Raw genomic sequence first — 14,793 nt, forward strand, 5'->3', positions numbered from 1 at the left:
AGAGATGGATGGTCTGAGGTAGGAGAAGATGGATGTCTCACTGAGCGTGAATTGAACCTTCCTCCCCCTATTTGTTCTGCTCAGTCCCTCAGCAGATTCAATGATATCCACCTGCTCTGGTGAGAGGAACCTTTTTCCCATCTACTGATTCAAATGCTAATCTCCTCTGAAAACACTTTGACAGATACACTCAGAAGTGACGGTTTAACGACCATCTGGGTATTCCTTAGCCCATTCAAACAGATGCATAAAAGTCACCATCTCACTGCAAATCTTCTGTGTGTTAATTGCATTAAGCTCTCTCACAGGCCTTTATTTTATTTTTTAAACACGGTATCATCATTTTCATTCCTTTCTCCTGCTGAATGAACTGCACTTGCTCATGTTTCCTAACCTGTGGTGCCTGGAGTGGAATCAGGCCAGCCAGCAGCAGCACACTTAAAATATTATGTTTCTATTGATGCTTGTTTTCTGAGAAACACTCCAATTGCTGTTTTCTCTCCTGCTCCCTGTGTATTTTTCTCTTCACTTCTCAGAAATGATGTTTATTGGTGGGTCCTTACAGCCAGCTTAAAAAAAAACAAAACCTATACAATTATATGATGAAAAATAATTTAGGGTTGACAAGTAACAAAAGGCAAAAATGTTTAAGTAAACAGTAGGCTCAGTGGCAGACAATGGGAGGACTCAACCTCCAAAACATTAATTGACTTTTCTTATAGCATCATGGACTAAGGATGCTTTATGAATTATGGTGAACACATTAGGCTTGGTTGAAATGATAAAGTTGCTATTATGTTTATCCATAGTTCGGAAGTTTAGTACTAAATTCCTGGCCAGCCATCTCTGTACTTCTATAAAAACTCATATTTAAATAACTTTTAAATGTATAGATTACGAGAATAGCATGCTAAAGCCACGACTTTCTTAGGAAAAATTAACAAGTATAATTTTAAAAACTACTCAGCTATCACAAGAAACTGTTTTGAACAAGTCGAAAACAGAATTAAACAGCATGCCAGGCAAAGTAGTGACTGAGTTAATGTTTCTTTTTTCTTTCTAAGGGACTCAGGGCATTATATTCAAACAATCTGAACAAAGGTTGGATAAGATGTCAACTCAAAGTTATTAAAGTCATTTTAGAGGCAGTAAAAAACACCTTGCAGTATCTTATCATTCCCAAATTTCTTAAGTAGACAAAATCTATTTGCACATGGTTGCGTCCAGATGACATTAATTTTTAATGTGGTTAAACTCCATTTGAATGTATGCCAAGGTAGTAGCAATGATTAGCTTATTTGGAAAATTACCACCTTACTCTTCTCATTATTGGATAACCTCTATTGAAGAGAGAGGCTTCATGAAGCTTTCCTTTCTGACCTCTTAAGTAGTCATCAAATTGAAGCTCTGAGCTTGACCTTTAGACCTCATACTGACCCAAGGCAAATTAGACCTTGTTCAGGACTTGCATTTAAGGATATTGAGCCAATGCTTGGAGGAGTGTTTAATTTGTGGAGCAGAAGAAGAGAGAGAATATGACTTAAGAAATTTTTCCTTCTGGGTGTCTGGGTTAAGCCTCTGCCTTCAGCTCAGGTCATGATCTCAGGGTCCTGGGATTGAGCCCCGCGTCGGGCTCTCTGCTCAGCGGGGAGACTGCTTCCCCTGTCTCTCTGCCTGCCTCTCTGCCTACTTGTGATCTCTGTCTGTGTCAAATAAATAAGTAAAATTAAAAAAAAAAAAGAAAAAAGAAAGAAAATTTTCCTTCTGATAAAAGAAAGGACCTACCTGCTATAAGAAGGTCAAAAGAGAGAGATCAGAAGGGGTAGAACTAGGTGGGCCCTAAATATTTCAAAAGGGGTCCAGTGCCATAGCTATTTGGGTCTCAAACAAGATTGGTTTTAAGAGCATCAAGACCTAAGGTAAGTTGAGGGGCCATCCAAACAAAATAGAGATCTGTCCACACCTGAAATCTGGAAAAGAGATATTCTTACCAAGGACCTCACAACCCAGGGCAATGCAAGCAACTTCTGAAGAAAAGAAAAGAAAAAATAAAGATGTGTTCTTTAAGAGTGATGGTCTCACAAAATTGCACATTCCATAAGATCATACGGGGAGGCCATTCTTGCTATTGGCAAGCCTGGGGAGTTGGCGGGGGTTGCAGGGGTGGATTTTTAGGGGAGAGAGGGAAAAAGTCTGAGGACCGGGCCAAAAGAACATTATCAGGCGTGATAAGAGACTTAGAAAGAAGTTGGAGTAGATTAGATGTTACAAATTAAAATCCTTAGGAGTGCTGAATGTGTAACATGGGTGATCCAATTGGCTTCCCCTCTCTTTCTTTTTCTGGAACCCTAAGGCTACTATGTGAAGAAGACTAGGTAAGCATCCTGGAGGATGAAAGATTATATAGACCAGTGGCAAGTGCTCTAGCTAAGGCTCCTTAGACCATGGGCCTGCCCATGAGAGTGAGGCCATCTTGGACCACCCAGTTTCAGCCACACCACCAGCTGACCACGGAGACTAGCCACACTGGCCCAGATGGGAAGAACTGCAGTTAATTCAGAATTGTGAGAAATAATATTATTAGTATTAAACAAAAACAAAAACAAAAACGGTTCATTATTATTCTCAAGTTTCATAACTGAAAAAAAATCTGTTTACATGTCTTTTTTAAAAATTGAGGTAATTGACATATAACATATTTGTTTCAGGTGTACAATATAATAATTTGATTTTTGTGTACATGATAAAGCAATCACTGCAGTAAGTCTAGTTACCATACAATTAACCCCCTTTACCCATTTCACCTACCTCCCAACCCCCTTCCCTCTGATAATCTATAATCTATTCTCCATATCTATGAATTTTGTTTGTGTGTTTTGTTTCGTAGGTTCCTTATATGAGTAAATTACATGGTATTTGTCTTTCTCTGTTTGACTTACTTCACTGAGCATAATATCTTCAAGATCTATCCATGTTGCTTAAAATGACAAGATTTCCTTCTTTTTTATGGCTGAGTAAGATTCCATAGCATGTATGTATCATCTTCTTTATCCATCCACGCTTTGATGGACACTTAGGTTATTTTCATACCTTGGATATTATAAATACTGCTCTAGTGATATGGAGTGCACATATCTTTTCAAGTTAGTGTTTTTACTTTCCTTGGATAAATACCCAGAAGTGGTATAGTTGGATCATATGGTATTTTTATTCTTAATTTTTTTTAAAGATTTTATTTATTTATTTGACAGACAGAGATCACAAGTAGGCAGAGAGGCAGGCAGAGAGAGAGGAGGAAGCAGGCTCCCTGCCGAGCAGAGAGCTCAACGTGGGGCTCGATCCCAGGATCCTGGAATCATGACCTGAGCCGAATGCAGAGGCTTTAACCCACTGAGCCACCCAGGCGCCCCTATTCTTAATTTTTTGAAGACCCTGCATACTCTTTTCTGTAGTGGCTGTACCGATTTACATTCCCACCAACAGTGTGCAATGGTTCCTTTTTCTTAATATCCTTTCCAACACTTGCTGCTTCTTGTTTTGTTTTTTTTTTTTTTTGGTAATAGTCATTCTAATAGGTGTGAGGGGATATCCATTGTGGTTTTGCTTTGCATTTACCTGATAATTAGTGATGCTGATCATATGCCTGTTGGCCATCAGTGTGTCTTCTTGGAAAAAAAAAAGTCTACTCAGATCCTCTGCCCATTTTTTTTAATTGAAAATTTTTGTTATTATTGAGTTGTAAGAGTTCTTTACATATTCTGGATATTAACCCCTTATAGGATATATGATTTGCAAATATCTCTCGCATTCAGTAGGTTGCCTTTTCACTTTGATCATAGCTTCCTTTGCTGTGCAGAAGCTTTTCAGTTTGATATAGTCCCAGTAGCTTATTTTGGCTTTTATTTCCCTTGCCCTTGGAGAAAATCATTGCTAAGACTGATGTCAAGGAACTTAATGTCTTTGTTTTTTTCTAGGGGTTTTATAGTTTCAGGTCTTACATTCAAGTATATAATACATTTTGAGTTAATTTTTATATGTGGTATAAGATAGTAGTCCAGTTTCATTCTTTTGCATGTGGCTGTCTGGTTTTCCTAACACCATTTATTGAAGATATTACCTTTTCCATATTATATATTCTTGGCTCCTTTGTGTAAATTAATTGACTGTATATTTGTGAGTTTACTCCTGGGCTCTCAATTCTATCCCATTGATCTATGTGTCTGTTTTTGTGCCAGTACCATAATGTTTTGATTACTATAGCTTTCTAATATAATTTGAAATTAGGAAGTGTGATGCCTCTGCCTTCATTGTTTCTCAAGATTGTTTTTGCTATTTGGGATCTTTTGTGGTTCCATACAAATTTTAGAGCTATTTGTCCTAGTTCTGTGAAAAATGTCATTGGGATTTTGATAGGGATTTAACCAAATCTATAGAGTGCTTTCAGTAGTATGAACATTTTGGCAATATTAATTTTTCCATTGCATGAGCATGGAATATGTTTACATTTACTTTTGTCTTCTTCAGTTTCTTTTATTTATGTCTTAAGAGTTTTCAGTATCCTTGTCTTTCATTTCCTTGGTTAGATGTATTCCTAGGTATCTTATTCTTCTTAAAGCAATTATAAATGGGATTGTTTTCTTAATTTCTCTTTCTGATAGTTTATTATTTGTGTATAGAAAAGCAATAGTTGTTTCGATACCAATTTTGTATCCTGTTACTTTATTTTTATTTTTATTTTATTATTTTTTTTTACACAAAGACAGTTATTTAAGACCTTTATTAATGAGTGCTTGCCGTTTGTTGACTTTTTTGAAAAAATCAAGTTGTAAACATTTATTACAAATTAAAAATGAGGTTCTTAAAAATCTCAACTTGACCAGACATGAAACAATTTAAAAACCTTTAAAGGTGTATTGAGAAAAACCAGGCTTTTGTTTTTTTTTCTTAAAAAACACGTTTGTCATTACCAAAAAAGAGACGTCTTTAGGTAAAAATAATAAAAACCCCATGCTGCATAGATAATGCAGATAGTTCTATTTATCTGGTCAATGGGCAAAAAGCAAGCACTTAAGGTCTTCAGCTCCAATCTTTTGTTCATTTCTTATTGCTGGAATTTCATCTTCATTTCTTCGTGTTGGATGACTAAAGCGGATGATGGTGGAGATGGTAAGCCGGCATTTACTCAGCCCCGCCCTGCTCAGCCTCGGGAGCGGACGCATCCTCAGCTGGTGGATCGGCTGCTTTGGTCTCTTTGCCATCTTGTGGTTTAGGGTTTTCTGGGCGTCTGTGTTGGTAACTGAAGTTGCGGCGGTACCGACGTTGAGGTGGCTGCTGACCCTGGGTCTCATCTCCTTGATTTTCCTTATCTTCCTCGTTGCTATCCTCTCTAGGTTGTCTTTGGTGAGGAGGACCCCTGCGGAATCGTGGTCTATAACCCCGATACGTATTCTGTCTCATTGGTCTACCTTGTTCTCCTGCACCCTGGTTGTCAGCACCTTCCATCACTTCTCCCTGCACAGGAGGGTTGGCATACTGTGGTCGAGACGCCCACAGGGTCTCCGCATGTAGTAAGGTGGGAACCGTCGCCTGCGTTAAGGCGCTGTTGGGCCTGGCCTTCGGGAGCACCTTCCGATCCCTCGTTCTTTTCCCCACTCTCACTATTCTGGTAATTTTGCTGGTAATTGCATGGAGGACCCCTGCGACATGGATAGCGCCTATAATGGTTACGGTCTGCTGCATATTTACTGCCTGGCACTGGAACTCCACCAGGGCCTGTCACATTTGCTGCCTCCGCACCCTCTTCTCCTTCAACAACATCAAACTCCACAGTCTCTCCATCTCCTACACTGCGAAGGTACTTCCTGGGGTTATTCTTCTTTATGGCAGTCTGGTGTACAAATACATCTTCCTTGGTGTCATTCCTGTTGATGAAACCATATCCGTTTCTTACATTGAACCATTTTACTGTTCCCAAAACCTTCCTTGCGATGACCTTCTTATCCCCGCCGGCAGGCGCCGCCGATGTGAGGCCGCCCGGGCAGCCGCTCCCTAAGCAGCTGCGGGTGGTGCCGGCCTTGGTGTCTGCAGCGCTGAGGGCGGGGGCGGCGGAGGCGGACGGTGGGGGTGGGGGGCGCGGCAGGCGGCTGCAGGGTCTCGGCCTCGCTGCTCCTGGTTGCGGTGATGGTGACTGGGGCTGGCTGCGGCAGCTGCGGCTCCTCCCGGGGTGTGATGGTAACTAGGCCAGCGGCGGTGGTGGGGCTGCTCAGGGCTCTCTGGGGTCCGCTCTCCGCTCCCGCTACCGATCGAACTAGCGAGAATGGCCGGTCGGGCGGGATCTATCCTGTTACTTTACATTTATTGCTTCTAACGGTTTTTTGGTGGAGTCTTTAAGGCTTTCCATATATAAGAGTATCATGTCATCTGCAAATAGTGACCATTTTACTTTTTCTCTCTAATTTGGGAGGCTTTTTATTTATTCTTCTTTCCTGATTGCTTTGTCTGGGACTTCCAGTACTATGTTGAATAAAAGTAGCAGGAGGGGGCATCCTTGTCTTGTTCCTGATCTTAGCTTTTCACTGTTGAATATGATATTAACTGTAGGTACACATTGTTTCAATATAGTATTGCCCTGATGACATTAATTTTAATACCAATAAACATCATTTAAATTTGGATCAAGATAAAAGCAATGATTTATTTATTCTGAGAAATTACCAATTTCATCTTCTACCACATTGGACAGTCTCATACCTTACAGTGTTAGAAGGTCAACAAAAATATGATTAATCGTATGTACAGATGAAGTATTTTTTGCTAAATCTGAAGGACATTCTGAGCAACCTACTGGTGCAAGCTTATGTTTATGTCTGGTCAGTCCTAGAGTTTAGAATTCCACAATTTGAGAGATAAGGTCCTGAAAGTAAGGTCATTTTAGATTTTCCCACAGTTGAGGAGCTAGAGAACAGTCTTAGAGACTATCTAATCCAGGGGGTTCCAACTGATAGTTTACAGGCCAAATTTGACCAACAAAAGCATTTTATTTGGCCTACACAGTGATGGCTCAGAAATTTAAAAAAAATGTGTATCTAATTAGTCACATTTCCAAATTTTTGAAATTGGGTAATCACATTAAAAATCTGCATTTCCAAATTATCTTGAAAAAATTTGGAAGTATTGGCAACATTGAGCCTATGGGAGAATAGTTAATTGAAGCAAAATACAGGCTGCTAATTTTTATTTATTTATTTTATTCTAATTTTTTTAAAGAGAGAGAGTGCATGTATGTACAAGCATTGGTTGGTAGGGTGGGGAAGAGCAGAGGACAGAGGGAGAGAGAGAATCTTAAGCAGGCTGCACACCCAGCATGGAACCCAACCCCAGACCCAATTTCACAACCCTGAGATCATGACCTGAGCCAAAATCAAGAATCAGATGCCTTACCAACTGAGCCACCCAGGTGTCCCTAGCCTGCTCCTTTTATATGGGGAAGGAGCTCACCAAGTTCCTGTATCATATGGTTGGAGGTTTCTGTGATTTGTTCTGCATAACTGATCGCCCTGACCTTCCCGTACCCAGGCAGGAGAAAGAATGTTGTTTGTGAGACTTATGTGGCATAAGTGACATTGGGAGCCTGATTAATGGACATTAGCCAGCCTCCAGGTCAGAATTGGCCCTTCTGGTCCAGAGGCTAAGAGCTGTAAATCTTGCCTTACATCTCTCTGGCTCCAAGCTGGACTGCCCCCCTCCCCTCACGCCCGAATGGGATCTGGGAGGGGAGACAAACACACCTAGCCCAGGCTCCTTGAATATATAAAGACATTATAATGTAGAAATCAGCTTACTCCAAATCCCACATAGGTGAACAAATGTTTAACTTCAGACCCCATCATTTGCCCTATAAATACAGTCCTGGGGATCAGTTGAAGTCTCATCTAAGGGGAGGATGCATCCCCCAGTCCTCTCAATCAGGACCCAGCCTGGCTGTCTCCAAGGAGCTTCCCCAGCTAGTGAGGTTGGAGGTTGTAAGTACCCGATTTGATATAACTTTGTCTTATTCTCCTTTACTGCTTACTCTTGCCCTCATCTATGTGAAGATTTCCCTTTTCTTCTTTCTGTTTCTATAGATTTTTATGATCTCAATAAGGTGTTGTTGTTGTTGTTGTTTTCACCTGTGAAACTGAGAGTACAGCTGCTGTGAATCTTTGTTTTCAGAAGAGTCCCCAAAGAAACCATCCCTCCCCACTACATAACACCTCAGTTTGCTTTACTCATCCATGTTACACACAACCTCTGGAAGTATTTGAATTTGTAATATCTGAATCTGCTCCAGTCACTTAATACAGATAAGCAAACAGAGGTTCAGATAAAATGGATTCTGTCATCAGCCAGTGATGGACTTAAAGTATGGTGTATATATAAATCCTTATTAGCTGTGGGTCTGGTATTAGCTTTTCTTCCCACATGGCAGCTGGCTGAGGGCAGACTTAATTTTGAATCTGTGTGAACAGGCAGAAGAGTCTGGGATTTTCCAAGACAAGAAAGCTGGAGAGCAGTTTAGAGAGACACCAGGATCAGTGTCCCCTAAGTCCCTAAGTGGCTAGAGGGTGCGAGCCCCTGGAAGGCAAAGGAGGAGCTGAAAGACAGAGAGGGCAAAGAAAACAAACATGTTTTGCTTCAATATTTTGTTCCTCATCTGCCATATTGGCCTAACGATCTTTGCTGGGAAAACATTTCGCTACATTTTGATGATGTTGATAGACTTTGGAATGCATGTAAGTCTCTAAAAAACACAGAAGAAACTGTGAGATTCCAACTATATAGATGGCCAAGTCTTAGTTTAAAAATATACTTCTTAAAAGTTCTTTAGAAAGATTTTTTTAAAATCTCATCAGAAGAAAAAGGAAATTTATAACTAGACGTTATAATGGATCTTACCTAGACTTGCCATGGTGATCATATCACCGTGTGTGTGTATAATTATGTTGTTCACCTGAAATGAGTATAATGTTAACTATATCTCAATAAAGAAATAGTTCCTAGAAATCTGTCTTCCCCTATATCCATCATTAGCCAGGTTCTTGAAAATGTATCTTGAATCTGTGAGCTTCCTTCAATTTCATTCCTATTATCACCGTGGGAGTTGAGGTCACCCTGCTTTCCCCCAGCCTCTTGACTAGTCTTCATGTTTGTGGTGGACTCTCATCAAACCTGCTCTGCTCAGACCCTCCCATGCATTATAAATCAAGAGATGAATTGTTGCATAGGCCCACAGATCAGTCTGTACTTCAAAGCTGTGGTGTGATTATATAATTAGTGAGCAATTAACAGGATGTGATGGTGGCTTTTTCAGGAATTATACTTGGAGTACAGATGCTAAAATCAGGTCACAGGGTTTGCTAATGGTGGTTTTCGCAACCATAAAAATTAATTCTGCTGGGATGTAAGGTTGTTGTGGTTGGGGACAATGAAGTGGTAATGTCCTTGGAATGTCCTAGCTTGGAAGTTTGGAATGTCCTAAGGCCTGGAAGGGTCTGTGGACAGATAGGTGATGACCATTGCCACCAACCAGGGACATTTTCTATAAATACATGGGAGATTCACTGAACATTCAATAGCCTAACGTCCTCAGATGTCCCTTGTGGAAAATGTATTCTTTGAGTTCGTTAGAACAAAAGTAATCTGTGTATATCAGAGTCCTCCATTTCACCAATTCTCTAACTTAATCCTTGTGTCTACTGATTCACTGCTTTCAGTTTCTTCCATCCATTTCCTTCTTCACATACCTGACAGAATAATTTTTTAATCACCAAAATCTAATTAGGGCATTTGTCTACTCTGAAAATGTAGACCTTTGATCTTAGGATATTTTTTACCCCTTTCTTACTGCCCAAGCTTCTTTTCTACTTCCTTCTCCTTCACATTTTAAAATTCAGCTTTAGAAAATTGTGGTTAATCTTGGAATGAGACTTGATCCCTCCAGCCTCTGGAACTTTGCACAGACTGCATTGTCCTTGCCGGGGATATGGTTTTCCAAACTGCTAAGGATTGAGTGTTTGTATCCTCCCCAAATTAGTATGTTGAAATCCAAATGATAACATTTGTTGGGGGAGGGTGGCTTTTAGGAGGTAATTAAGGTTAGATTAGGTCATGAGAATGGAGTCATCATGAAGATACTGATGCCCTTATAAAAAGAGGAAGAGACATGAGTTCTTTCTCTCTCCGTGTATACCCCTCGAAGGAAGGTTGTGTGAGGGCATATCCAAGAAGAGGGCTCTCACAAAGCACCAGACCATGCTGGCACCCTGATCTTGGAGTTCCAGCTTCCAGAGCTGTTAGAAATGTTTGTTGTTAAAGCCACCCAGTCTATGGTATTCTGTAATAGGAGCCTGAAAAGTTCAAGACACAAACCATGCCTATCAGCTTAATTCCTGTCCATCTATCAGGTTTTCCCTGATAGATTGTTTCCCCGAAAATTTCTTTTTTCTTTTTATTGAAGTATAGTTGACAATATTACATTAGTTTCAAATGTGCAACGTAATGATTTGATAAGTCTATACCTTATGCCATGCTCACTGCAAGGGTAGCTACCATCTGTCACCGTACATCACTTCTAATACCATTGACTACATTCCCTATGCTGTACTTTTATCCCCATGACTTCTTCCAATCCGTTAAGTGGAAGCCTGTATCTCCCACTCCCCTTCACCCATTTTGCTCATCCCCCAACCCACCTCCCCTCTGGCAACCACTAGTTTGTTCTCTGTGTTTACAGGTCTGTGGCTGCTTTTGGTTTGCTTGTTTGTTCATTTGTGGTTTTTTTTTTTTTTTTTTTTTTTTTAGCTTCCCCCTCTGAGTGAAGTCATATGGTATTTGTCTTCCTCAGTCTGACTAGTTCCAGTTAACATAATACCCTCTAGGCTCATCCATGTTTTTGCAAATGGCTGAGTAATATCCTATGATATATTTTATGTGTCTTCTTATGGATGAGTAATAGTCTGTTGTATAAGTATATGTGTATAAATATGTGTATGTATATACGTTACATCTTTATCCATTTATCAGTCAATGGATACTTGGGTTTAGCTTCCATATCTTGGCTGTGGTAAATAATGTTGTAATAAACATAGGAGTGCATGTATCTTTTTGAATAAGTGCATCCATTTTCTTTGGGTAAATACCCAGTAGTAGATTAAGTGAATCATATGCTATTTCTGTCTTTAATTTTTGAGGAAACATCAGACAGTTTTCCACAGTGGCTGCACCAGTTTACATTCCCACCAAGAGTGCATGAGAGTTCCTTTTTCTCCTGAGATGTTTTTATGACTCTTCTGGTCTGGGTTGGTTATCTTCCTAAGTGTCTCCATAACACCTTATACTTCACTTTCATGTGGTTACCATGCTACATCATAAAATCTTATTTACTGTTTTGTATCTTCTACTTGACCATAAACTCCATGGTGGCAGACATTGTGTCTGCCTTGTTTGCAGTTTTATCCTTAGCTTTTAGCAGGTGGTAATAAATATTAATAAATTAGCAAATATTGGCTGGTTGAATGAATAAATTAGGTAGCAAGAAGAAACAATTTAAGAAATCAGTCAAGCAAACAAAAACAACCAAAGAAACCTTTTTTTAACTTATGATGCTCTTTATCTTAGAGGTAGCTACATTCTCACATCTTTAAAGACAACTTTTACTTGGCTATGGTCAGATGTAGTCACTTGCTAGTGAATTTGTCATGACCTGTCTGATTCATTTTAATTTCTTGTCTTTGTTTTCTGCAAAGAGAGAAAATTCCTTTAAAATCCTACCAGTTTAAAAACTCAGTAACAGAAAAACTTAATAGACAATGTCTTCCAACAAATATATTTCTATATATACTGGGTGCTTACCCTTTGCAAGCTTGAGAATTCACAGGGCCTGCAACTGATTATATTCATCCAAACTATAATCATTTCCTTTGGCATAAATAAAGTCAAGCTGTTAGTACGAGTCCAAAGGCTCTTGCAGCCATTTTAGTACAGTTTGGATGGATGCAGATGAAATTACAGAGTCACATTTTATTTGTTGGCTGCTGTCCCAATTATGAGCTTAGTCACGTTGGAGAGTTCAGAGAGATCAGGATTGGGGTGGGGAGAGGATACACAGTTCTCAATAATTATCCCATGACAGGATGGGCTTTCATTTGCTCTGACCAACATAGAGATTAACTCTAGACCTCTGACCATCTGATCCGATGTGGATTAAAAAATTCTCCAATCTTCCAAAAACATTCATTAAATTCTCTTTAGGAAGTTTAACACTTACACAGCTGGTGATGGGGGTGGGGGTGTTGGGAAGAGATAGGGTTGGGAGAATGGCTGATTCAGATGCTACAATTATTTTGGGACTGGAAACAGAATTGAAATGACCCAGATGGTTAGCCTAATGAAGCCAAACTGAAATTTATGCCAAGAGGAGTCAGAGCTACGTTTCCATTTCTCTGTGAGGGGGAATAAGTGTGTGTGTGTGTGTGTGTGTGTGTGTGTGTACGCGCGCGTGCGCACAAGTGGGCATGCATGATTGATTTTGGCTGGAGCAGGCTTTGGGTTATAGGAATAAAAGTGTGGCAGGCCAAGATGAATGTGCATAGGAAAGAAATCACAACAAAACACAAAATCTTTTTCTGCTGCCGTCTGGCCTCGGGGAGGCCTGCTCCCTCTCAATTGCACCAGTGTGGAAAATCCTCTTTCCTTTGGCTTTTAAAAGAGACCATATTTCCTGGGAGTGTATGGTACCTTTTGGATAAGGTGCTTAAGGTAGATCAAGCAGAGCAGGGGACATGCATGCTGCTGACTTGTGCCAGGGCATTTGTCCAAAACTCTATTGCTAGCAAAAAACATATTGGGCTACATGCCGCTGTGACTGCTCCTCTCACCTTCTCTGTGGACTTTGGTTTATTTACCTACATGAACCAAGATGCCTGCCGCAGTGCTAGGAAGCAAAGGATGAGGACAGGGCTCAAGGCGAAGTCTGTATCTGCCTGGGTTTTGGAACCATAAAAGGGTCTTTAATTGTATTATTTATTTATTTATTTATTTGACAGACAGAGATCACAAGTAGGCAGAGAGGCAGACAGAGAGAGAGGAGGAAGCAGGCTCCCTGCTGAGCGGAGAGCCCAATGCGGGCTTGATCCCAGGACCATGACCTGAGCTGAAGGCAGAGGATTTAACACACTGAGCCACCCAGGCACCCCTTAAAAGTGTCTTTAATTTTAATTAAAGTAGTTAATATATGTAAATCTTGAGGATACTGACTGGTACATAAGATATAGTAATTCCATTTTAGCTATAGTATTATTATTATTTTTTCTTTATTTGCTATCTTAGCTGTGGGATTTGCTGTGTTTGTCATTCAAAGGGACTTCTCTAATAAACATGAAGAGCCATGAGCTTTACGTTGGATAAGAAAGGAGATGGACTTAAGAACTGATAGGGCAGCTATGCCACCTTGTATAATTGGGAATAAGCCTTAGTTTCCTTAGCTGTAAAGTAAAATTAGGATGGGGCAGAGTATCCCTCGAATGGTCCCCTCAGTAGGGGGAAATAACATTTATTGCCTACAGGTCTATGTGTTATGACTGTGTGGGGGTCTTTACATACATCAGCTCATTTAATCCTCACAATGCACTTTTTAAAAAATTATTTTTATTAACATATAATGTATTATTTACCCCCGGGGTACAGGTCTGTGAATCATCAGGCTTACACATTTCACAGCACTCACCATAGCACATACCTTCCCCAATGTCCATAACCCAACCACCTTCTCCCTACCCTCCTATCCACTGGCAACGCTCCGTTTGTTTTGTGAGATTAAGATCTCTTATGGTTTGTCTCCTTTCCAATCCCATCTTTTGAATTTGGCTTTAGGAAAATGAAATTCATAGAACCCAAGAACATTACAAAATAGAAATGATTTTTATTTATTGAGTGCCTTGTGCCAAACTCTCTACATACCGTATATCATTTCCTCATGATCACCCTACTGGCTATATTATTATTATTATCCAGACCTGTAAGTATGACAAGTATGGCTCAGAGAGAGACTCAATAATCTTGATTCATGAAGATCACATAGCCAGTAAGTCCTGGAGCAGAGATTTGAACTCATGTCTCCTCAATTCATAAATCCAGGTTCTTACTATTAAAATCGAGCTGCTTTGTGAGGTTGCCTTCCTATTAAGTCACATTGGATCTAATCGTACTTGAATGAATCTAAGGTGCACTTGCTTGGTAATAAATTCTATTGACACTATTCAAGAGCTAAGGGAATAAAAAGTGTCCTAGGGAAACGCATGCTTCAAAAAGCACAGCTTGCCATATGTGCAGAGGAGAGGAAATTGAGAAGAAACCAAATTGGTGAGCGGTTCCAAAGACACAGTGATATAAACAATTTCTAAACTAGAGATATGATGTGGTATTAGTCCCAGTGTGAAAGTGTGTGTACATGTTGGGGAAGGAGAGAGATTCGGATAGGGTTAAGTCTGGACCCTTGTCTCACAGTACAGAGCAGAGGCTGCTGCTCACGTGCGTTTTCCACAAGTGCGTGTGGGGATACGTTTGTGGGTGGGCAGTGGGAACGGGGAGATTGACTAGCCCATATACGTCCTGTGGTTTAGTGGGCACTGCTGTGTGGATTCTCACTTTGGCCTTGTATTTGGGAAGGGATGGCTTAGGGAAATGTGCTGGTAGTGGGAGGGTGGCAGCATTTTCCCTGTGTGTTTGCGTGCGGAGTCCCTGGCTCCAGCTGAGGAA

At 40.3% G+C, this 14,793-nt stretch overlaps 1 protein-coding gene across 1 annotated transcript in view; it reads right to left on the bottom strand.

Moving 5' to 3' along the window:
- Positions 1 to 4,939: 4,939 nt before the first annotated feature.
- Positions 4,940 to 14,793, bottom strand: part of LOC111152890 (nuclease-sensitive element-binding protein 1-like) — a 44,048-nt gene continuing 34,194 nt past the window's right edge. Inside the window, 3 exon segments of the mRNA XM_022511617.1 lie at positions 4,940 to 5,541; positions 5,544 to 5,599; positions 5,602 to 6,235. Coding sequence (XP_022367325.1) covers positions 5,179 to 5,541; positions 5,544 to 5,599; positions 5,602 to 6,235 — 1,053 coding nt within the window. The 3' untranslated portion in view covers positions 4,940 to 5,178.

Source organism: Enhydra lutris, unplaced genomic scaffold (genome assembly GCF_002288905.1).
Source record: "Enhydra lutris kenyoni isolate GAN:26980312 unplaced genomic scaffold, ASM228890v2 scaffoldscaffold3, whole genome shotgun sequence".
In the NCBI taxonomy this organism is placed as follows: Eukaryota; Metazoa; Chordata; class Mammalia; order Carnivora; family Mustelidae; genus Enhydra; species Enhydra lutris.